The following is a 24,178-nucleotide window of genomic DNA, read 5'->3' as shown; positions in this document are numbered from 1 at the left end:
TGGAAAGCATGGTGGACAAACACAACCTGATGATCTCCGGCTGGTGTTTATTCTGAGGTCCTGCAGTCCTCACATTCAGACGAGAACATTGGTCTGAAGGATCTCCTCTACATCTCCTCCATCTTCTCTTCTGTTTTAGTTCTGCATGGTAAGCTTCCTGTTGTCTCCACAGGTGCGAGGTTAGCCTCCTGCTACCCAATATGAGTCCTTTGACTATGACTTATAGGGCTCCACTCACAGCAGCAAGGAGCAAGATGTAGGGTCTAGTCCCACAACTCTGTTTTCAGGAAGGTTATTGTACACTGGGGTTCTTCATCCAGCCTCCCCAGTGGCTTGCAATGTGGGAGAAGGAACGTAAATTAAATTTTTGAGGACTCTTTTTGTTGAAAGCGCAGTTATTACCTGCAAAGAACCACCTGTGTTTGCATTGGAAGCATCTACAGTGCTTCTCATCTGCCTGCCTGGCCTGAGGCATCCACCCTCCACCCAAGACTCCATCTTAACCTCCAGAACAAACAGATCACAGAAATAGTACCAAAACCTGAAATAACAAAGTGAAGAGTAGTATCCAGGATTTATAGTTCTTATTTTTTCTTAAAATTTGGTGGTGCTAGCTTTGGAACTCAGGTGGCCTATTACTTTAGCCATGTCCCCCAGCTCTCTTGCTTGGATTATTTTTGAGAGTGTAAAATTTATGCTTTGGCCAGCCCAGGCTGAGACTCAGCTACTTGTGTTTTCCACATAATTGAGGTGGCAGGTGTCTTACACTGTGCCCAGCTATTGGCTGGAATGGGATCTTGAGACCTTCTTCCCCAGGCAACCTTGTGCTTCAAGTAATCTAGGATTGTGGCATGGCCCACTGTACAGGGCCATAGGTCTACATTTATAAATGATTTGACGTGCAGAATCCAATCGTTTTTAGCCTCACAGAACTTCTAAATGTGGAAGCAGAGCAGAGAAAGATAGTTTGGGCAGGAAACATGCAACCGTGCCTAGTGAACGATGCTTCCCAGGAAAGCCTCACCTGCGGAGCTTTTCTCGCTGTGCTTTTCTCATCGGAACCTATGAGCGGCCCTGGGAGGGGTGGTAGGGCATCTTCACTCTGTGGCTCTTCCTGGGGGAATCTGAGGACCAGGGTGGTAAGGGGGCTTCCACGGTTTAGGTCAGACTGGAGTCCCCACGTGTATACCACACGCTGTTTTCCCAGGGCCCATTACAAGCCATGGCTTCTGTGCCTGAGTCCCTCTCTCCTGAATGGGCCCCTTATCTTCTCAAGGGCTGAGGACGCTCTTTGTGTCAGGAGGCAGTGTGTGCTTGTTCCTTTCAGTCCTGGCAAGAAAAAAAAAGTAGGAATTCTAAAAAGCAGCAATTATCTTTCCAGGTTCCTTTGTACAGAGTTCTGTAAATAATTTATTTGGATCTGGGGGCCTAGAGACTGAAAAACATATTGAACCTCTTGGTAAAGCAGTGAATCCTGTGTCCAGAACTTGACAGTGGTGGGAAGAAGCATGCGCCTTTGAAATCAGAGAGGACAGACCCACCTGGGAGCTCAGGCGTGAGGCTGGCGCTGATCAGATCACAGCCAGAAGTTTGTGTTTGCTTTGTTTTGTTTTCTCTTCCCCCTCCCCCCACCCCACAGACAAAGGTCACCCTTGAGCTTTTTTTTTTTTTTTTTTTTACATCAAGAATCTTCCTGCTGCAACTCTGGCTGTGGGGCTGGAGAATACGGGGTCCAGCTTGGCCGGGGTGCTCCCCAAGTCCCTCCTGCTGCACTCAATACCTGGGCGAAACAAAGAAAATTGTGTTTGCCAGGCTGGCTGGCTGGAGTCACAAGATTCCGGGGATCACTGAGCGAGCTGGAAATGCTTGCAGAAACCCCGGGGGAGCTGCACACTGAGGGCCACGCCGGATGGCCCGGGCACCGGACTTTTCAGATAAACACGTTTAGCACAGAGCTGAAAAACCATGCGATGGTCATGGATTTTGTGAAGAACAACTGGTTTCCTTCCCAAAGAAGAGCCAAAGTTTGTCTCATCCACATGTGCCAAGGTCTTCCGGGTACCCAGCAGGCAGCCAGCAGATATGAGGTACGACTGGGCCGGTGGGGAGTTGAATTTGAGCTCAGTACCCATGATCAGGAAGGGAGTGTGCGATCACACTCCTGGTTCTGGTGTCTGGTTGGGTCTCACAAAATTATCACATCTATCTGTAGTGAAATTAATTTGTTTCAGTTGTTGGAACATTGTTTGGGGTGAGCATGCCGGATCAATGTAATTTACGTATGGCCAACCTCCAAATTTATAACTACTTTATGGGCTCTGAAGACTTCCGCAGTAGGTCATTGGTATTGCATTTAGAAACTACATTTCTATGAGTTCAATGTTCTTAGCTCTGGAAATTTGCAGTGGAATGAATGTCTTTACAAACAAATTCCTATTTGTTTCCTGGTATGTTAGGCAGGAGGCTATACAAGACCTGCCTTGATCAAGTTAAAATAGAACAGTTCAAGAAAGGGCTTTGTTTTTTGTTTTTCTGAGGGTGAGCTCTAATGCACAAGCACAGACAACTTTGTGGAGCAGAGGGAAACTTTGGAGATTTAAAATGTCAAAGTGGGATGGATACATTCGTGCGTGACATAGTTTTGCATTCCGCAATTGCTATCAGCTGTAAGCGGTTATCATCTGGGAAAGTAAACACACGTGAAATCTGATCAGCTCTTTCTTGTTCATGGAATAAATTATGAACGATGCTGTAATTGACTCTCAGATAGCTCACTTACCCATCTCTTTTGATGAATGTAATATGCAAATTGCTAATGCTTAATGAGAAGGCAACCTTTCTGATTATTGATGGTGCTATTAGGGAAGCCTGTCCCTACAAATGCTGGCACATATTCTCAGATCTTTTGTTCTTCAATGGTAACAGAAGGAAGCCAGGACATTGTGGAAGAAACAGGTTTTGCAGGGTTCAAGGCTGGCTTCTTCCAGTTCCAGTGCTGGGAGAGTGAATTTCCATGTTTGCAACAGAGATGGAAAGGCCACAGGAATAATGGTGTTAATTAAACTCAGTAATCGCTGTTCATTACTTCATGGCCCAATCAACCACAGCAATAGGTGTGCAATTAGAATATAATTGAAAGAAACTAGAGATGTTATTATTCACAAGTAATTAATCGGATGGGAACAGAATTTCAACATTGTATAATTTTCTCTGAGGTTATTTTCCAGTCCTCCAAAGAGGGGACATAACTTGTTGAATTACATCATCATACATTTTACGATAGTTCTCAACATTGTTTTAAACCTTTCGTGGCAGCCAGCTGCTTCATGTTCTTATGCGTGGAACTTCATTTATTCCTTGGTTACTATGGCCACAGTGAAGATAATGGTGTGCAAAGTTGAGATGTGCAAAAGTTCAGTGACCATCACAGCTACATTATTCCTCCATGACCAGTCACAGCCCATGGCCCAGCCACTGTTGTTGAAATGAATGAGTCTCTGGTGTTCTCTGCAGTGGTCAGGCTGATCACCTGTGCCATTTTCCCCACATCTGGGATGCACGACGTGGTCCAGGCAGGGCTTGATTCCATGTTTGGAAATTGCCAGATAGATCTATGCTTCCTGTCCTTCCACATGTGAAGCTTTTCTCAACATCGGGTAGCAAACATTTTAGCATTTAACATATCCCATGTCCAGTCCTTTTAGCTATTATGACTGTCTTCACTGAGACATTTAGATTGAAAAAAGTAGGAAGGAGGAAGGTTTCTTGCTCCAATTCCCAAGCTGAACCAATGAGACAGTCCAATTAATAGCCTCTAGGCCCTGCCATTGGACTTGACCCAGGGATTCCTCTTCTTCCTTCAGCTCAGTTGGCCATCCATTAACCTGCCCTGCACTGTGACCATAAAGTGCCCAGTGGAATGAAAAATGAGCCAGGTCACTGGGTTACACGCCGAATACACATAGGTACTGAATTAAAGAAATGGTTTGTTCTCCTGTAAAAGTGAGTTTGAGGATTTTGTGACTGTGGAAACCTTGTAGACTTCAAGTTCTGCCTGGGAGCACCTGTTTATCTGCTTGAGTTGAGTGAAAGGTTTGCAGACTGGGATTTCTGTAGTGACATGCCTGAGTCCTGAGCTGCGCTGAAGCGTGGAGAACATAGGACAAGCGGTGACCTGTATAACTCCAGCCCTGGAGTGGGCCAGCTACTTCCACTTCCTTCCTTACACAAGTTAATCGGGTAGGAAGTAGATAAAGTTCAGGATGCTTGTCCTTGTGCACAGCCTGGGTCTCTGTTGACCTTAAAATGTAGCTTGCTAAGTGCACCTCTCCCCCTGTATATGCCTCTAATAATTTCAGATATCAGCAAAGCCATATTGAACCATGGATTGCCCCATTTTGAGTTCTGCTTGATCCACACCGTGGCATGGACACATTCTGAGAGCCCCTGTGAAGCCAGGCTCAATTGGTGATGCCAACTTTAGGAAGTGAAGCCATAGCTTTGCGATGTGCTTGTATCCCTAGTGGGTGACTGTGACTAAGAATCTCTTCTATGATGGTGAAGACCTTTCTGGTTGTTGGTCCAGCCTGGAGCTCATGTGCCAACGTTGACCTAGGTGAGAGGTAACAGCATCTGACATGCTTAGTCATGACATGAGCAATGGAAGGCTTTTGCTTGGTGAAATCACAGTTTATCATACCTTTCAATCTTTTTCAAAGCTTCTATAACCTTAACATCTCTCTATCCATATTCTTGGGGGTGGGATGGGGATAAGGATGGAGGGAGGATTTAGTCAGTAGTGTTCAATTCTCATTGAGTATTAGGACCTTGTTGAACTTTTAAAACCTATGTGTCTATATGTCCACCAAAGTCACCGTAATTCTGCGCCCAGCATCATATTGGCAATAAACAATAAACATACACAATAAGAAGACACACCGAATGGCTAGTTCAGTTTTTTCTCCTGATCCAGTTCATAACGTCTTCTTTCTCCAGCACCTGGAAAAGACGCATAACAGTATTTATTAGGTCCCATTGCTCATTTCATCATAGCACTATCATTTGTTTCTGTTGATTGGTTTTTCTCTTGATTATGGGTCATAGTTTCTTGTTTCTTTGAAGTTTTTTAAATCACATGTTGGCTGTTGTGAAGTTTGCACTGTTGAATGTTTGGTTTGGTTGTGTTTCTGCAAAGAGCATTGAGCTTTGTTCTGGCATGAGGTTAAGCTACTTGCAAACAACTTGGTGCCATTGAGGCTTACTTTAGAGATTTCTGGAAACAGACCTAACATGGGCTTGAGTGCCAGGCTGTTTCTCTCCCAGGGACGCCTGTGTTCCTTGGTAATGTTTGAAGACCGTTCTGAGAAGCAGAGGGGAAAAGGGAAAGAACTTGAGGGAAGGGGTTGCTGATTCTGCTGGGTCAAGAGATCTTCTTACTTTCCCACAATGCACAGGGAAGCTCCCTTGCTTCTGAACAGAGTGGTCCTGCCTAACCTTAACCCCACCCCCCTGTGGAGACAGGACCCTCTGAGGAGTCTACTTGATGTCTCACATATCGGACATCTGGCATTGGGGTTGTCAAGAACATCATTCTTTATAGATCTGTCAGAGGTCCTACCCTTTTCTGGTAGTTTCTTTTTCTGTTTTCATGTAGTTTTCTCTCAAGCAGGTATTGATCAATATTCAGCCAAAGACTTGAAGAGTCCCCTACAGGCGGCTGCTACTCTTCTATTTCCTTGAAGTTCCCTGCTCTTCACAAATGCTGGCTGAATTGGCTGCCACGAGTCCTATGTCTGCTTCTGCCCCAGTGAGTCCTCAGGCCCTCCTGGATTTCCCTTCCAGAGCCACGACCTGGAAACCACATCCAGGTAGAGATGATCGCAGGTCTCCTCCCCTCTAGATTCCCCTTTCCCTGAGGCCCGGGTTGTGCACGGCTTCCTGTCTACAGCCTGGAAACCTTTGTTGCATAGCTTTTGCCTGGCTACTTCATCATGGTGGGAAGTAGACTTCTTCCCAGGTGTTTCTGATGTTCCCCAAGGTTTGAAAAACAGCCCTGGGCTTTCATGGATACTTTCAAGCATCTGGGGTGTCTTGAAGTCTTGTGAAATCAAAGTGCTCAAGTTTTAAGTGTGTGGGCCTCAAAATGACTTGACTCAGGGAATAAAGAAGTCACTGAGACCAGACAGGAGGCAAAACAAGCATTCTCTTTCTTCTCACAGTTATCAAAAGATGTATAACAATTTTGTGTATTTTCCAACCAAGCTCGAGAGCTTTAACCAGATCAAAGTCTTCTGTGTCTCATTTTTCTTCCTGAAGTCCTGGCCTTCCTGCTAGGTATTTCCTGGGATTTGCTGGTGACTCTGGCTACCACAAAGGCACCACCCCCACAGAATGAGCAGGCTGAGAAAAGACCCTTTTGCAAAGGGCAGTGGACATTTTTTTTGGGAGGGGTCTGGTCATGGGGCCTGAACTCTGGGCCTGGGCACTGTCCCTTAGCTCTTCAGCTCAAGGCTAGCGCTCTACCACTTGAGCCACAGCGCCACTTCCGGCTTTTTTCTTTTTGCTTATGTGGTGCTGAGGAATCGAACCCAGGGCCTCAGGCATGCAAGGCAAGCGCTCTATCACTGAGCCACCTTCTCAGCCCGGACAGTGGATATTTTGACTGGCTCTGCCACTCCACAAACAGGACAGGTCTTAACCTGACACCTTGCATGCTGTCTGGGCCTATGCTGGGGCCTTCTGTTGGTCACCACTGGGGTTTCCATTGGTCATTCCCAATAGACTGTCCAAATGACACTTCCTGCTCAACATACTCTTCCAACGTTTCTCTCACCCCTGTGTGAGGGAAAGGTTGGCTGTCAGAGGAAATATTGTAGGATGTGTGATGGTTGGACGCCACCAAGAGACTCACTGTGATCAGTCACTGTCCTGTGCAGTTTTTATTGCAGGTGAAAGGATTCTTAGATCTGCTTTCTTTTTTGTTGTTGTCAGTTTTGTCAGAAGTGGGCATTGATAGGGAGACCCTGTCCACATGCCGGTCAAGTTGAGGAATGGGAGGTGGGAGGGAAGATGCATTGGTGTGGTTCAAGGTGAATTCACCGGATTGAAATACTTTGCATGTCTACTAGTTAAGTGACCTTGGCAATTTTCTTGGCCTCTCTGAGCTCAGATTACAATTTATATTCATAAACCTGAGGATAGTAATAACCTAATAGAATTGCTGGTGGGATTAGAAGAGAAATGACATAAAGGACAGTGCCTAGCATGGAGCAGAACCATAGAAAGGCACGTTGTCATCATCCAAGATCCAGTGAACCTTTTCTCCTGACACTGCCGTGCAGCAAGGCATGAAACTGTGGCCCTCAGACCCAGGGAGGATGCAGGGAGAATGGTGGCCTCTACCTGCGGGATGGTGTCTCTCTGCAAGCAGCCTTTCCGCTTCTATTTTCTTGGCCAGGGGAAATCCCTGCACCTGAAGGAATTCAGGGATTAGTTATAATTGCTTGTGAACTGAATAGAATTTGCACCTGGGGTCAGCTGAGAATCCCACCACTGATGAGACCGGTGAGCAAGAGTTCATGTATGTCTAATTCCTGCATAAGAAAGTCATGGAACACGGAAAGTACCAGCAGGTAGCAGGGGATTTTGGTTATTTCTTTTGTACTGGAAATTGAACTCAGGGCATTAAACTTGCCGGGCAACACTCTGCCACAGGAGCCATGCCTCAGTCCATCAGGGCAGATTTTGTTATTGTTGTTGTTGTTTCATTTGGTTTGGTCAGCACTAGAGCTTGAAATTAGGGCCTTGTGCTTGTTCAGCTTGCTTGGCATGGCTGGCACTCTACCACTTGAGCCACATCTCTAGTCCAGTATTTTGCTTGTTAATTGGAGTCTTTCAGACTTCTCTGCCTAGTCTGGCTTTGAAATCAGATCCTAGAGGCCCCATACTCCTTAGTAGTCTAGTATTACATGTATATGCCACCAATGCCAGTCTCACCTGGGGATTTTGTGTGTGTGTTTGTGTGTGTGTGTGTGTATCAGTCTTGGGGCTTGGACTCAGGGCCAGAGCACTGTCCCTGAGGTTTTTTGCTCATGGCTAATGCTCTACCACTTGAGCCACAGCTTCACTTGTGGCTTTTGGTGGTTAATAGGAGATAAGAGGCTCATAGGCTTTCCTGCCTGGGATGGCTTTAAACTGTGATCTTCAGAGATGATCCTGAGCAGCTAGGATTATAGGCTTGAGCCACAGGTGCCCGGATTCACCTGGGATTTTTTTTTTAGGCTTGATTCATTTTATTATTTTCGTATAAGATTCTATGTTGTAGCCACAGCTGGAGCCTGGGTCATCTGTGCGGAGACTCTGGTGTGGGCTTTCACAAGATGGGCAATGAATTCCTGATAAGGAGATTCGGTGAATGCAGTCTCTTTCCAGAGGTCAGGGGTCAGGTAACTGTAGGTCTTAGAGATGGCATCAAAGGTGGCTTTGGCGAAGTTCCCCAAGGTAGCAGCACAGCCCTGGCTGAGGTGTGGCAGTCATCAATTCTAGCCATCAGCAGCAGCTTCTTGGGGACAGGCGCTGACAGGATCCCAGTGCCACCAGCGCAGAACCGCAGCGGCCTGTCACCTTGCACGGGACAGTGTGAGGCTTGCCCATCTTGTTCCCCCAGTAACCTCGCCACACAGGGATGATGGAGAGCTTGGCCAAGATGATGGCCCCCCGGATGGCAGTGGCCACCTCCTTGGCGCACTGAACCCCCAGACCAACGTGGCCGTTGTAGTCACCAATGGCTACAAATACCTTGAACCTGGTGCGCTGGCCAGCTCGAGTCTGCTTCTTCACGGGCATAATTTTCAACCCCTCATCCTGGATGATGCCCCCAGGAAGAAGTCAACAATCTCAGACTCCTTGATGGGCAGGGAGGAAAGATAGATCTCCTCCAGAGTCTTGATCTTCATGTCCTTAGCCAGGCAGCCCAGTTCGGTGATGGGAATCCATTTCTTGTCTTCGGCCTTGCCTCCACGAGCCCCGGGGGCAGTGACCCCGGCTTCTACCGAGGCTGCTACCGAAGCCTCCACGGAAGCACCATGGCCTCCCAAGCCTGGGCCCGGGCCCTCCAGGCCCTCCCGCTGCACCGGTGTCATCTGCCATTTGGTGTTTCCCCAGAGAAGGAGAAGAAGTTCACCTGGGATTTTTGATGTAAGATGGACCTTCCATGGAACACCTGCACTGGTCTACGGAGGACTAAACAGTGCTCATACCTCTGTGTGCTCTAGAATACTGAAGAGAGCTTTGTAGAAATGCAGACCCCTGGGCTTTGGGAGAGACATGCTCTAGACACTTGTAGTGATTGTGTTTGTTTTCGCTTTCTTGAATGCTGAGGATCAAACCCAGAGCTAGTGTCTAATACATAAATGGTCTAAACTGGTCCACACACAACCCCCCCACCCACCCATTTAACCTGATATAATGTGAAACCTTGATTCTGAAGCAGGTCAGAAACCCTCACCTGTCATTCCAGATCCATCTTTTGCCAACACACAAATTGAGAAGAAAATGACAAGGCCACCAGTGTGAGCTGGCATGCTGGGGCAGCTGGTGTACAGAGGGATGGGTGTGTGGCTGGAGCCATCCAGGGAGGAGGCTGGGCTGCTGTATGTAGCTGTGCGAGAGGCAGTGATAGAACAAAGGAGACTGGCGTTGGCTGATCCCTGAATTGCCCCATTGATTCTCACTGCAGCTGTGTGGGTCACATGAGCCACATCTTTCCAAAGAGAAATGTCTGTGGGGCCCAGAGTGATGATCCTGGGAGACAGGAGACTCTGCATAGCAGTGGCTGGATCCAGAGGGGCTCAAATGCAACCATGGAGATGCTGACCACGCGGGGCTCAAGGCAGAGGTAGCTCCCCTCCTCTCTCCTGCTTCAGGCATCACTCTTCCCATGCACCTTCCTTCAGGCCACTCTTCAGCATAGAGGTCTTCCTGTCTTGTTTTTCTGTTGTAGGTTCTACTCCTTCTCTAGTGAGTAGAGAGATCAAGGAGGAACATAGGCTGTGGCTTTAAATATATATAGAGATAGATAGATAGATAGATAATAGATAGATGCGTGGATGGATGGCTGGATAGACGGATAGGTAGATAGATGGATAGAGAGATGGATGGATGGATAGATAAATAGATAGATAGATAAGTGGATGGATGGATGGATAGACGGATAGGTAGATAGATGGATAGAGAGATCGATGGATGGATAGATAGATAGATAGATAGATAGATAGATAGATAGATAGGTAGATAGATAGATAGATAGATAGATAGATAGATAGATAGATAGATAGATAGATAGATAGGTAGGTAGGTAGATAGATAGATAGATAGATAGATAGATAGATAGATAGATAGATAGATAGATAGATAGATGATAGATAGATAGATAGATAGATAGATAGATAGATAGATAGATATCCAGAATGTTCTATGTGTCAGGATTTTGCTAGATGCTGGGAACACAAGTGACTAAGGCAGGCCCCCATCCCTTCTGGTGGTGGGGAAGGCAGTCAGTGAGTACCTAACCAGAGCTTTGGCCCCCAGAGGACTCAGCAAGACTACGTTGAGGAGACAGATATGTGGCCACGTTCTTCATGGATGTTTGGGAAGGCTGAAGGTAAAAGACTGAGGAAGGGGAGGAATTTCTGGTAAAACACACACAACAACACCATCACCACCAACAACAACCCACAATTCCCACTTGGTAACCCAGAACAGGGGAACCTAAAGAGAGTCTTGATTCTTTCTGGGCTCAGGAGAAGTGGTTGTGGCTAGAATGTGAGGGCACAGTCCTGAGGAAGAAGCCAGGCAAAGGAAGAATTGCAGAAGTGTGTTTCGGGTCTCCTTGAGTCTGGCTGAAAATCCATCTGAGCTGTGTAGGCCGAGGAACCAGGAAAGCACAGTCCTGGGGAATCATCAGATGAAGATGCTCGGTGCTTTCAGGCCATGGGTCTCCCAATTCTCTTCCATCAGGATGTAAGGACCTCATTGAATTAAGGGGCAATGTGGTTGAGCCCATGTTTTGGATGTTTCACTAAAGTAATCATGAAGGGTACTCTAGATATTCTGTAACCATGTAGAATTTAGTTGTTGAATGAATCAAACAGTCCTCAAGCCATTTAACAGCAAAATAGAGTTCAATACTCTCTATAAGACTCTACCAAAATCTAGTAATCAACAATATAGAATTCTTAACATCTAGCATTTAACAAAAAAAATTACCAGCCATCCAAAGAATCTAGAAAATATGACTCATGAACTGGATAATTGACCAGTTAATTGAAACAGGATAATTCATGGCAGAAATGATGGAACCAGGACTTTTTGGAAAGGTGTTATAAATAATACACACACTCCCCTCCAGGGTTAGCTCTTCCCTGAGACTCAAGTCCACTTCCAAGATCTCTAGTTATTAGAAGACTTCGGTCCCCTGTGGTTATAGGACTATTCTCTGTCCTCAGTCTGCTCTCCAATTCCTTGCCATGTGGCTTCAGCTGCAGATACTATAAACCATGTTTTAATTTTTTTGGCCCTTTGAGGCCAGCAAGAGAATGTCTTCTGCTTTGGGTTCTTCTGACTTTTTCAGAATTCTTTCTTGGTAGGTTGAGGCCCATCTCATGTCCTTTTCCTCTCGACTGATGCAGTGTCAACTGATTAGCAGCCTAAACTGCATCAGCAAACCCTTCTGCCATGTAATGTAATGTCATCCTAAGTGTTAGTCCAGGATCTGCCCACAGTTGAGGGAAGTTGAAGACACAAGGAAATTTTAGGGACCACGTGACTAGTCTTGCTAGCAGCTATTTTTCAAATACTTGTATCGGTGAAGAGGAAATACAAGGAGCCATTGGACTGAAGGCACACAGGCTGTAGCCACCTCTGAGAGGTGGCTCATGACTTGTTCCATGACACCTTGAACTCCTGGGGTCAGGTCAGCCTTCACTAGCTATTTCTGGAATACATTATGAATGAATAAGTGAGCAAAACCACATGAAGGACATCTTGGATGGAAACTCAAGGCTAGGGTCAAAGTGAGTATAGGAGACTTCATTCATACTGGAGATCTTTCTCTGGGTTAGTACTTATATTAGGTTGCCCTATGGATTCACTCATTTCCCAGGTGTGTAGACAGTCAGACAGATGTGTTCATGGATACCAGCTGTAGTTTGCTCAGGGAAGTTACAAAATGGAAGTCACTTGTTATACTTTTTATCATTCTTTTTTATCAATCGAATTCTAAATACCGAAATAATTTCATTTCTTTGTCAGTATAATCTATATTCCTTCTTCATCCAAAAATGAACTGGAGATAGCTCAAAAAATGAGTGTCTTGGGGGGAAAAATCCAGGTTATAAAAAAATAATGTATCAGGGAAACGAATTGAGCGAAGAGCAAAAGAGTGGAGGTATTTTCCTCAAAGGAGATGGCAACTGGTTGTAGCGTTTTACATCAAGTGGAAGAAGTCACATGGAGAAAGGCGGTGTTACTGGCATGTCTTCTTACCCAAGGCACCCAGAATCTTCAAGTCTAGACAAGGAAGAGCGTAGATGGTAAGACTCCTGCCGGCAGTAACTGGGATTTTCTTATACTATGCTTTCAACTGGAGCTCTAGTCTAAATCAGAGCTCATTCATGATATGTGGTTTACAAACCAGCCTTAATATTATATAGTTTGCATACATGAATATTCATGCATATTCAAAGGGCACAGTTTGTTTGGGCAGCTGCAGATTGTGGTCTAGGCTTTGCTCTGACTGGAAGCTTTCTCTGCCCTGTGTCCTCAAAGCCCACTAGAACTTACTCACGTTCAGTTCTTGACCACACTGTTGTTAATTTTCTATGAGCAGTAATATGAAGAGCAGTGCCTCCTGGCCTTTAAGATGGGATTATCATGAGCCCTTCCTTCCAGCGTTGCCATGGAGATTATAGAACGCCATGAAGCGTTTAGCAGGGTGCAGCTCATGGAACAGCCAGAGTGCAGCTGTTATAATTTTCCTCTGATAAAGCCATTAGGGACCAAATTGTGCTAGCCTTCAGCGAGCCCAAGTCATTATATCCCTAATTCTGCAGAAGATGTAAAACCAGGTATAAAAAGGACTCCTTTTAGATTGCTTTCAGTCTGATTGCCCCAAACCATACAGCATAGAGAAGCCAGGAGTGTAAATGTATCAAATGTTAAATGTCCTTTCCCTCTGCCCCTCCAGTCTGTCACCCGGCCAGGAGTTCTGGGGACAGGTGAGCTGGGGGCAGAAACTGCCTTTGCCCTGCTTGGTGCTTAATTTTTTTTTGCCTGTATTGCTTTGAAAGCAGAAAAACAACCTCCATGGAGTCAAAGGTTATAGACTCCGGTGGGTTATTGGATTCTCAAAACTTTCTGGGGGCATTCCAAAGTCAGCATGACTTCAGGTCCCTGTACTGAGGTGGTTCTAGCTGCACAGGACTCTAACTTCAGGGAAGAAGGGCATGAGGGTAAACAATTACTCAGGAAAATGTTTCCACATGGTACAAGAAATGCACTCTGCTGCTGGAATTTTTGACCTAAGAGGCAAATGTTGCAACTAAGAGGCGGAGTGCAGGGAAAGGAATCCTCAAGGAATGCGGGGACACCTTCCTCTTTGCTCTGCAAACTACTTCAGCTAAATGTGATTTACTTCCTGGGTGATTAACATGATTTTATGCTAGCCTTATTCCACCCCCCCCCGTCTGTCCCCCCCCCCCCCATCCCCCAGCCCGGTGTTTGCATGGAAATCTCCAGTCATGAGCTTCAGGTTTGCTGCTGTCACTTATGCCTGCAAACAAACCGAGGCTGCGGTGGGTGGAGCTGGTGTGCAGACCTCCTCTCATTGGGTTAGTGGAGAAGCCCTGCCTTCCTGCTTATGTTGTAAACGGGGGAAGAATGATGGAGATAATAAATACACCCCCACACCTCGAGTTGTCCCATTTTCAAATCAGAAGCCCACCAGGCACCACACTTGAAGAGAAGAGCAAGGAGAGAGAGAGGCTGAAGAACAGCAGCTCATCCACGTCCTGACAAAGAGCAATGCCCCCACTCACAATCAGATAAGGGATATTATCTCGGTAATAAAAGGCAATTGAGAATCTAAATGAAAAATCTAATGCTTTTCATGCTGATTTATTTTAGATTAGGAAAAGTTAAACCAGATGTAAACATGAAGAGATGAAGTATGAAGAGGCAGTCACGGGGGAGAGAGAAATCTCTGATTTGAGTTATTATAGGTGCAGGGTTGCATTAACCAGAAAATACACTGTCTGACACTAATTACTGTTGCAGAAGAGAGTTCATAAGATTGAAAATAAACATTGTAGCTCTGCAAAGACCATCTGATGGTGCCTCTGACTGCTATTGGAGAGGCAGGATTATTCAGCCTAGGTCTAGCCACTCCATGGGTCTGTCTTCCCATGGAACAAACCTTCGGTGGAGGTGGTAGAAACTGGTGACTGGCTTGCGTTTTACTTTAACAGCCTGTATCATTGTCCTGAACGGAAGATTCAGCCTTGTTTTCTGACTCCTTGGAAGAGAAATAGATTTGGGCGCTCCCTTTGGTTTACTTTGCCAGTATCCAGAGAGGCTATAGGCAGGGAGGATCTGTGTAGACCTCTAAGATCCCCGACTGTTCACTCTCTTCTTCTTTCCTGAGGTATATGAAGTCCCAGCGCCATTCAGGACCCTTCCCAGGCAAATGCATGTGCGCACGCACATGCGCACGCACACACACACACACACACACACACACACATACACTGCATGCAGCTGCAGCTGGGGAGGAGAACGTCTATGTGCCTGCATTCGGTGGTGATGTGGGAGTATCTGAACCAGGATGGACATCTCCTGGTTAGGTAGATCTAGGACCTAGAGCACATTCTGTAATCTCTCCATATGTATCTCTATCCAGAGCAGCCAGAGAGGTCTGTGGTAGGGGGGGTCTGTGGTAGGGGGGCCTGTGGTAGGGGGGTCTGTGGTAGGGGGGTCTGTGGTAGGGGGGTCTGTGGTAGGGGGGGTCTGTGGTAGAGAGGTCTGTGGTAGGGGGGGTCTGTGGTAGGGGGGTCTGTGGTAGGGGGGTCTGTGGTAGGGAGGTCTGTGGGAGGGGGGGTCTGTGGTGGCGGGGGTCTGTGGTAAGGGGATCTATGGTAGGGGGGATCTCTGATGGGGGGGTCTGTGGTAGGGGGGTCTGTGGTAGGGGGTTACTGTGAGGAATGGAGGACTGGTCACCAGTGTCCATTGAATGTGCATTGTTGAATGTGCATTGAATGCACATTGGCTCTGGTCTTCCATTTTCCATCCCAAACCCTGGGGAGCCAATGTGGCTAACAGCAATTCTTTCCATTTTACAAATCTACAGCTTGTACAGAGACTCTAAGCTGACCTTTCAATTAAACTCACTGATACTTTGGTAATAAAAATCCATACTAAATGGAATAAAATAATAAGATAGCCATCATAAATAGCCTTGGGTTAGTTTAGGTAAGGTTTGCTGTCAGATTAGGGAGGGAAACTGTCAGACATGGGCCCTCTATGGATTCTGGAGCCAAACAGAGTATCTTGAAGGGAAGGCCAGGACAGAAGAGGAGCGGTGTGCTAGTGGCATAGGCCCGGTTGCTGGACTTGGGAGGCTCCAGGGGGAGAACACGGGCAAGTTGCTCTATGCAGTGTGAAGTCCTACGTGTGCGTGCGGCTCCCTGTAACCACAGCTGCGCATTCAGCCACGGCTCCCGGGCTGCTTGCGCGTGTGCGCGCCGCTGCCGCTGGAATTTGCGGAAGAACTTGCTGTTGGTATCTCAGTCACAGCCTGACCTCAGAACCTCTGTGGGCGGTGCTGACCGGCTGACCTGTCCTCTGGGAAGCGGTGGCCGCTGCCTGGGGGTGACAGGCAGGAGGGCTGGTGGAGCTGACAGACACCATTTCCTCGGCTTTGGTGAACAGGCAGTTTACCATTCCTGGGCCTTAGTCCCAACAAAAACCGGAACCTTCTCCAAAGCAGAAATAGCAGACATGCTCAGGCCTCCCGGCCATTTCTTAAGAGATTTTAGGAGTGAAAAAGGAGGTAATAGTAAGACTTTGGCACACTGGAATGTTCCATATTTTTTATGACCTCTTGGGATCTTTCTTTCCCCTCCCTCCCTCCTTCCCTCCCTCCCTCCCTCCTTCTCTCCCTCCCTCCCTTCCTTTCCTGGGATTTGAACTCAGGAGCTCTACTGTTTGAGCTGTAACTGCCCAATGACCATGGGGGCTCCTCGTGTGGCCTCCCCCAAAGCCCTACTTGGGTGGGTTGTGCCAATGCAGCAGAGACATAGCTCACCGCTGCTGCTAAATGGGGTTTAAGTTCTCTTCTAACCTCACATCCTACATCACACCACCATTTTCCTTTCTGAAAAGTGATTGTGCATTATCTAGTCTTTCTTGTGTGTTTTCCAAGTCCTAGGAAAGGACAAATGGAGGGATAATAGCTTACTTGCAAGCTTTGCCAGATAGTGCTAACTAGCCAGATAATAACCCTCAGGAGTGATAATGGCGATGATCTTTAGAACAGGCCGGGTGGGAGCTGCAGGACCCTGGGTCTGACGTTGCTATAAAAACTGGTTGGAGACCTGGCTCCATCTCATCTCCTTCCCGCCGCGACCTTGGCCTGTTCCTCCACTGGGCCCTTGGTCCCTCAGCTGCCACAGAGGGGCTGGTGGCAGCTGGTCTTTCTCATAGTCATGACGAGGTGACATTGGGGAGTGTGGAGCTGGGGACTGGCTCTGGTACTAGCACAGTGGCTGTCAGCACTTACAATCGATAATCATGTTGCTAGGCGGCCAAGGCTGAGTGGAGCCAGGAGGGGACAGCAATGCTGCTAACCACGGACTTCTTAGATCTCAGCCCAGCCCTGTCCACACTCCCACGTCCGCCTCCCTCCCCCACCCCATTCCTTCCCTTATACCCCACAGTGTCTAAGGAAGGCTGCCTGTTCCCTGAGACAGGGACATCATTTGTCTGCAGCATCTTCTGATGCCTCTCCCAGCCCCTCCTCCCTTCCCCACAATGGGAAGTGGGTACCAGGAAGTTTCACTCAGACTTGGGGCTCTGAAATGACCCAAGGACCTGAACAAGACCCTAGAGTGAGCCCAGGTTAGGATAGAGCTGTCAGTTGAGGGGCTGAGGGGATCAGGCCATGGGGCACGGAGGGCTGAAGGAGATGTGGGCAGACCTGAATGAGTTTTGTAATGATCACCACAGTCCAAAGCATCACCACCCACAGTGTTGCAGAACAAACCTTTGCCTCCTGGCAGAGCAACCAGTCTGCCAACCTAAGTGAAGACAGCAGCGCACTTCTGTTTGCATTTATTTTCTTTTTATTGGGCTTTAAAAGCTAATTCCTGAAACTTAATTGCTCACGGTTTATCCATTTATCAATATTTATTGAATTCTCAGTTCTAGGTCTTCTGCCTCCCACCAGCACCGCGGTGGGCTGGAACTGACCTATTAGATGTGTTTCTTTGATCTACTAACAAAACCCACAGCAGAATCGATGTTGGCTGATTACAGCTTTTCTCCCTTCTTTCCTTTCTTCCTTCTGGTGCATTTTGAAATGATCAGAAACATATCTTTTATTCACTGGTAGAGTTAACTCTGGAGAAAATGGAGCTATGCATTCACAAACTCCCTAGTTCTTTCCTGGGAGAAAGGAGACAGTCTATGCATGTTCCTAGGGATTTTTGTTTGTTTATTTGTTTTAAAAAATAAGATACATTATTGAAGATTATGTATCAGGCAAGTGAAAACATAACACTGAGAAAGATTTCTGCTTATTTTCCAGATCCACAGTCAGCTTTTATCATCCCCCAAAGATCCCTCTGCCTGGGAAAGAAATGGAAGTCTTTTGAGTGCAGGTAAAAAACTGGGCTCTTTACATTCATTCATTCATTTTTCATTCATTCATTCATTCATTCATTTGCTCATTCTCTCTCCTTTACTTTTGTTAATAATGAAATGTACACTGGAGCCTCGCTTCCCTCTAAACATGAGATGCTAGCTAAGAGGTTCCATCATTTGAGGCTGATTTGAATTTCTAAACCCTCAGGGTTTCTGCCAGCAGCCAGCAGACTCTGAAAAAGCAAACCATGACAAAGGAGCATTGGCTGCTCAGGCGGAGCCGAGGTGACCCAGGTGCTGAGTGGCGGGTTCAGGGCTGCACTGAGTGTTCTTCCAGGAACGGGCAGGAGGACACACAGGTAATATTCTCAGCAGAGAATGCGTGCAATTTCAATGTGGGTGTGGAAGCTGTGCATCCATAAATCATTTTTTATGAGGCTTCAGCTCGTAGCCATGAAGCTGTAAAAACAGCAGGTGAGACGGTTACAGTTCAGAACTTTGATAAGTTTGTTAACATAAATTATGTGAAAGCAGCCCCCCCCACCTCCTTCCGGTTAGAAATCATATGGATTTAGGTCAGACTTTCCGACAGTAGTGTAATAAGACTACTGAGTGAAGGGCATATTCAACTCAGTGGCTCAAGCAAAAACAAATTCCAAAAGAATGTTTTCATGTAGCAGACGTTAGTTTTTCAACCTTCAATTTTTGATGAATAAATGCGGCCGATGATCTACTGTGGATAAAAAAATGTATGTGTGTGTAAATACATCTGCATAATGCCTTTCCATGTGTATATGTGTGTATACACGTGTATAGCCTCTCTCTTCATTTTCGGCCCACACATGTCTTCCCAGAAGATGTTAAGTACCTGTATTTCTTTCCATAACCAACATAGTCAATCCAAGACCACAAGGCGGTACTCTCTAGAGAGCTAGCATCCTGGGCAGAAAGGGGAGGGGGAAGGAGAGGGACCCAGGGGGTGAAGAGGAGCAAAGCGTTTTGCATGCATATGTGACCATGTCCTAAGGGGACACAGCAAACACTGTTTTAATAAGGGAAGAATGGGGATCTCATGAAGGCGGAGAACTTCTTCCAAGTATATTGTACGCATCTATGGACCTATCACAATGAACCCCTTGTCTTATTAATGTATGCTAGTGTTCACAATGCTGAAAAGATTATTTGAAAGAAGGTTTTGTACTTGGCCCTCTCTGGAGGCCCCTGGAACACGGTTTGTAGCTTCTCCTCCAGTAGTGGCACATATTTAGTTTGGACCCTTTCAAACCCAGGCCAGAACTTGCCTGTGTTGTGAACGTGACTCCACTGACAGATGCTTTTGTCTGGATGGCAAAGGCAGGCCTAAGGAAAAGAGTCAAGCTGGCTGTGAGAGCCGTTGGATCTGGGAACTCTTTCAGTATACATCCTGGCACTTTTTGGCTTATGATCAGGTCAGGCCAAGGTGGGCCTAATTGGGCCTTGCACAGTGGATGCTCTTCCAGAGATGCAGAATCCCTTAATGACACAGGGACCAGTGTGTGCTGGCCCCAGGCTGGGGGTTGATGGTTTAGGCTGCAGGAAGTGGCCCAGTCACTGTGGGTGGGGATGGAGACTTATTTCCTGGCTTTCTTTTTGAAGTCTGTCTTTATTGTCAGAGGGCTGATTATGACCCAACACCATAAGAGAGACTTCAACCTTGGGGTTCTGGTGTAAAGCAAAGAGTCACACCTTTCCCCAGGGCTGACTTTCTACAGCGCCCCCTTGTGTTCTGGGTGTCTTCCTTTAAGGTTGTTCCATCGGTACAAATTTGCATCGGGTAGTCCTTAGAAATAAGAAGACAGATTCTGTTCAGAGCTTCTGAAGTTGGGGATGGGGGAGGCTTCCATACAGTGCTAAGCTTGGCTTTGAATGCAGAGGGCAGGGGTGAGACCCTTGGTGGATGGAAGCTTACGAGAAGTTGACACTAAGGTGGGAGGACCAGAACGGAGCCTGCTCTCCCTGAACCAGCCTGGCAGCATTCTCACCAGGATGTGGTTCAATGAGGCTCCTCGTGCAAACTGGACGCAGCAGGCCGGTGATGAGGCCTAGCAAAGGCCTAGGAGCCTGCAGAGGAGTCTGACGTGGTGTGATCAGCACAGAGTCCTTTCTACCATGATGGCCCTGAGCTCAGCTGGGTTGCTATCCCCATACCGGTCCAGATTTCTCCTCCAGAAAAGCACAGGGAATTTGGATCAGGAACCTGCTTTCCCGTCTTAATCTGTTTTCTGCTGCTATTCACAGAATCCCACTGACAGGGTAAATTATAAGCAAGGGAAGTGCGTGTGGCACAAAGTTTTGGAGGCCGAAGTCCAAGATGGAGAGGCTGCCTCTGGTGAGGACTTCCTGTCAGGGGTGCAGAGGTCACGGGGTGGCACAGAGGTCACGGGGTGGCACAGATGACAGGGTCCTACATAGGAAGGTTTGGACAGAGAGAGGCCAATGTGACATCTGCTCTGGAAATCCAAGAAGCGGGGGGTGTTTGGGTAGACTTAAGAGGCAAACAGGAGCTTGCCTCTTGAGACAGTAGTGTCTCACACCTGTAATCCTAGCTACTCAGAAGGCTGTGATCGAAGGATTACGGTTCGAAGCCAGCGTGGGCAGAAAAGTCCATGAGACTCTTATCTCTAACCTACTCAGAAAAGGACAGAATTGGTGCTGTGGCTCAAATGGTAGAGCACTAGCCTTGAGCACAAAGCGGCTGAGGGATGGTGCCCAGGCCCTGAGTTCAAGCTCCAGGACTGGAAAAATAAATAAAAAGGCAAGCAGGGCTACAGGTCTTGAGAAGCCATGAAAACAGCTGAGGTTTCTGCAGGAGAGAATGTGGGTCTGGGAAGAGGATAAGGCTGCGAACCCAAAGACCCACAGGTCTGAGTAGGAAGAGCACTGTTGTGACTAAGCCTCTGTGGGTGGTTTGTTTTCCAAAGGAAGACACCTCCCAGGCTAGCGTGGACTTCGCTATCAGTTGCATTTCATCTTGAGATCAATCCTTCCTGTTCCTATGTCTTAGCTCTCCTGAGACTTGACTGATTTAGGATTCTCTGGTCTCCTTGCAGTGACCCTCAAGTTGAGTGGCGTGGGCAGCAGCCTCTTCAGAAGTTAGATCTGCCGGTAGCTGAGTCCTGACAAGGCTCATGGTGCTGGGGCAGGAAGTTTGAAGGGAATGTGGGCTGGGGATTCTCATTTTTACTTCTTTGGTTTGCACAAGGCAGCTCTTTGCTGTCTAGGTCTGTAGAAATTCCAAGCTGCAGAGAACGGGGAGCTGATTTCTTATGGCTAAATTGTCCTCTTGGCAAGGCCTTTGAAATCTGTTGGCTTGGATAAAATTTCAGTGATTAATAGGACCCAAACCCGAAAGGAGGAAAAAAATGTAGGAAAGATGACAATTTCTACTCAAAGTCACATCTGCTTTTGAAATCAGAGGAAGGTAGACAGTCCTTTTCAAATTCCAATTCTGCATATTATAAAACAGGTGCATCAACGCTACCCCTCTGCGCACACGCTTCTAGAAGGGGATGATGGAGAGTCAGGTGTGTCTCCTCAGGCCACTTCTGGGGGAAAACAGCAGACAGGACGCATAAATAAGGGAAATTGATGAAGATTACCTGGAATTTTAAAGTACTGATTCTCTTTGGCTTATGAAGGAAGACAGGATGGCAGGAAATTCTCTCCCTCCTGATCAATTAAGTCCGACCTTTCCAACTGGCAGTTTTCAAAGGGTGGGTTGTGATAGATGGGTGGAATTAGAGACATTATATTTCACTTAAACCTGGAGAAGAATTGTTGCTTTATTCCGGCTTTTATAAGAGCAGAGATTTGCTGTCTTCCTAACAATAGTTTTAATTTTATTAGTTATGAGTCAAACAGTTCCCCTGAATCAAACGTGGGCCCCTGGTCCTGCTTTGAGGAGCATTGTTCTGTTTTCTTCAGTAGATCACCTACTGAAGAAAGTCATTTGTAAATGTAGCTTCTGTGAGGACAGGAATAGCAGCGCAAGGGGTGTCAGGTGGATTCTTTCTGAAGCCTCGACTTTATGATGGTTCTAGTTACTGAAGTTGACTGTGTAGAATTTTTTTTAAAGCATCCATTTTGATCATTCTTCCTTTAAGTCTCTTTCTTTTTACAGATTCCTTTCTGGCTATGGGGAGAGTTCATCTGTTGAACAATTTATAAGAGTATCTTTAATCAATGTACTGTCTCTGGCTAAAAACCACAGTGGTCCTCAGAGGACAAAGTATAACCTGAAGACAGCAGAGTGCTCTTCACTCTCCGTCTACATTTTCCTTCTAGATTTTCCTCCAGTTTCATTGCATCCCGAGCATTGCCCTCCCTGCGGCCTCCTCTCTCCATTCCTTCTCTGTACTGCTCTGACTAATACCATGCTTTTGCCAGCAGCTTCCCCGGATGCTGCCTGTCCCATCCTGGCTCCCTGAGAGCAGTTTGTGTGCATCATTGTTTATCTTACCTGCCTGGTGTGTCTCCCTTGCTTGCCTTCAAGGCGGTGGGCTTTGAGGATGAGGATGGACTTGGTTTTCCTCAAGGCTCTACTACTAGGTTCCGGCACCAGAGTGTAGTTGTTCAATAAATCAAATGACATATTCTGCACAAAATGGCTGCTTGGCTCCGTCAAGGTACCTTTGACCAAAGAGCAGGGCCGGCCAAGAATTGGATTATAAAGCCATGGCCCAGAAACTGGCAGTGCTTGGCTTCGGTCAGAGGCTTGTGGGTTTTCCCTCGGCCACCCCTGGGTGGCTGCTTTGGATCTGCAGCAGTCCCCATCCACTCAGTACCCTGTCTGCTCTACACTGTAGATGGAGAAGACAGGCTCTGCGGTCCTGACGGCTGGAGAACAAAACACAGCCGCTCTGTCTTCCTGCAGATGTGGAGAGGCTCGTGTAGGCTTATTGTACCTACTTGGGGAAAACATTATTGGAAGCAATCAGACCAAACCAGCCTTGTCACCAGGGCTACGTGACAGTCCTGTGTGTTCTTTTGGGTAGAGAATTATGCTCACATCCTCTCCTGGATTCTGCCCGGTGGCTGTCGGCCACAACTCCACTTTACTGCAATTGCCTATAAGTCCTGCAGTGAGCAACCTCCTTCCTCCCGCAGGTGAGTTTCTGCCTCTAGCTGCTTCTTTGACCATCACCTGGTACATAATCTAATTAAAAAATAATTGGTTAAACCATGCACTATGCAAAGAGCTCAGCTGCAGATTCCTAGCTGTGTGGCTTCCAGTCAGACAGAATTGTATCCAACACTTTTTATTACTTCCTTTCCAAGACATGCAAGCTTGGTCCTGCCTTAAATATACTGGTGGCCGGGGAGTTGACCATGGAACCAGATGGGGGGTGGACGTGAGGTGGTTGGGGGTCACTATAGCTCACTCTACAAGGGTATAGGAAGAAGTTTACCTTTCCTCCCTCTCAAAACGTGTGAGCCGCTCTGCCTTGCCCGGGCTGCCAAGTTGGGCACCTGGTGCATAGCAATCCCACGCTGAACACAGGCACCAAATCTGCAGGAAAGCATCCAGCAGTGCCTTCCTCTGGGAAAGAACATGCCTTGGGGGAAGTGTCACTAGAGAGCTTGAGTGTTTTGATGAGTAGCAGTAGCCCCTTGCCACCAGGCTTGGACAGGAGATCTTCTCAAAATCCCAAATGGACAGCATGGCTCTGCTTTAGCACTAGTTCTCATCTGGGGAAATGGAATGAGCCATCACAGATCCTAAAGCCAAAGGAGGACTCCAGGCCCTACCCAGACCCCCAGCCAATCACAGCCCACCTTCCAGGTCCCACACCAATCCACCAATCACAGCCCAATTTCCAGGCCCCACCCAGGTCCACAGCTAATCACAGCCCACCATCTCCTCCTGTGCTGTGCATGTTATAGTCAGGATTTGATGGTTGTTTGCATTTGATGACTGTCTGCTCCCCCACACAGACCATGGCTTCAGAAGAGCACAGGTCCTGTCAGATTTTGTTTACTAGCCTGAGTGCCAAGCCCAGCTGCTCAGAGAACAGCTCTGGAAAGAGATGGCTGATTAGCAGCAGGAGCCACATCGCTTGAGGAGTCTCGGGCTGGGTAGGGATGGAGACACAGGCTTATCACCCTGACCAGCATCAAAAGGCTTGAGACAGCAGGGTGAGATGCTGGGCCTGTCCCTTCTCTGTTTTCTGTTCTGATTTGATTCACCTTCACTCCTGTCCTTGCTTTTCTCCCTCCCTCCCACTAT

The 24,178-nt window shown here is 47.1% G+C and overlaps 1 protein-coding gene and 1 pseudogene across 1 annotated transcript in view; one reads left to right on the top strand and one right to left on the bottom strand.

Annotated features, from left to right (window-relative positions):
- The first annotated feature begins 1,857 nt into the window (after window positions 1-1,857).
- CUNH10orf90 (chromosome unknown C10orf90 homolog) overlaps window positions 1,858-24,178 on the top strand; it is a 197,793-nt gene continuing 175,472 nt past the window's right edge. The window contains exons 1-3 of the mRNA XM_042701360.1: window positions 1,858-2,087; window positions 17,858-17,930; window positions 22,912-22,923. Of these exons, the coding sequence (XP_042557294.1) occupies window positions 1,863-2,087; window positions 17,858-17,930; window positions 22,912-22,923 (310 nt within the window). The 5' untranslated portion in view covers window positions 1,858-1,862. The remainder of the gene's footprint in view (window positions 2,088-17,857; window positions 17,931-22,911; window positions 22,924-24,178) is intronic.
- Window positions 8,313-9,147, bottom strand: LOC122126840 (annotated as a pseudogene).

Source organism: Dipodomys spectabilis, unplaced genomic scaffold (genome assembly GCF_019054845.1).
Source record: "Dipodomys spectabilis isolate Male_0828 unplaced genomic scaffold, ASM1905484v1 ptg000289l, whole genome shotgun sequence".
In the NCBI taxonomy this organism is placed as follows: Eukaryota; Metazoa; Chordata; class Mammalia; order Rodentia; family Heteromyidae; genus Dipodomys; species Dipodomys spectabilis.
The sequence above is the reverse complement of the archived record's forward strand: the minus strand, read 5'-3'. Positions and strand labels throughout refer to the sequence as shown.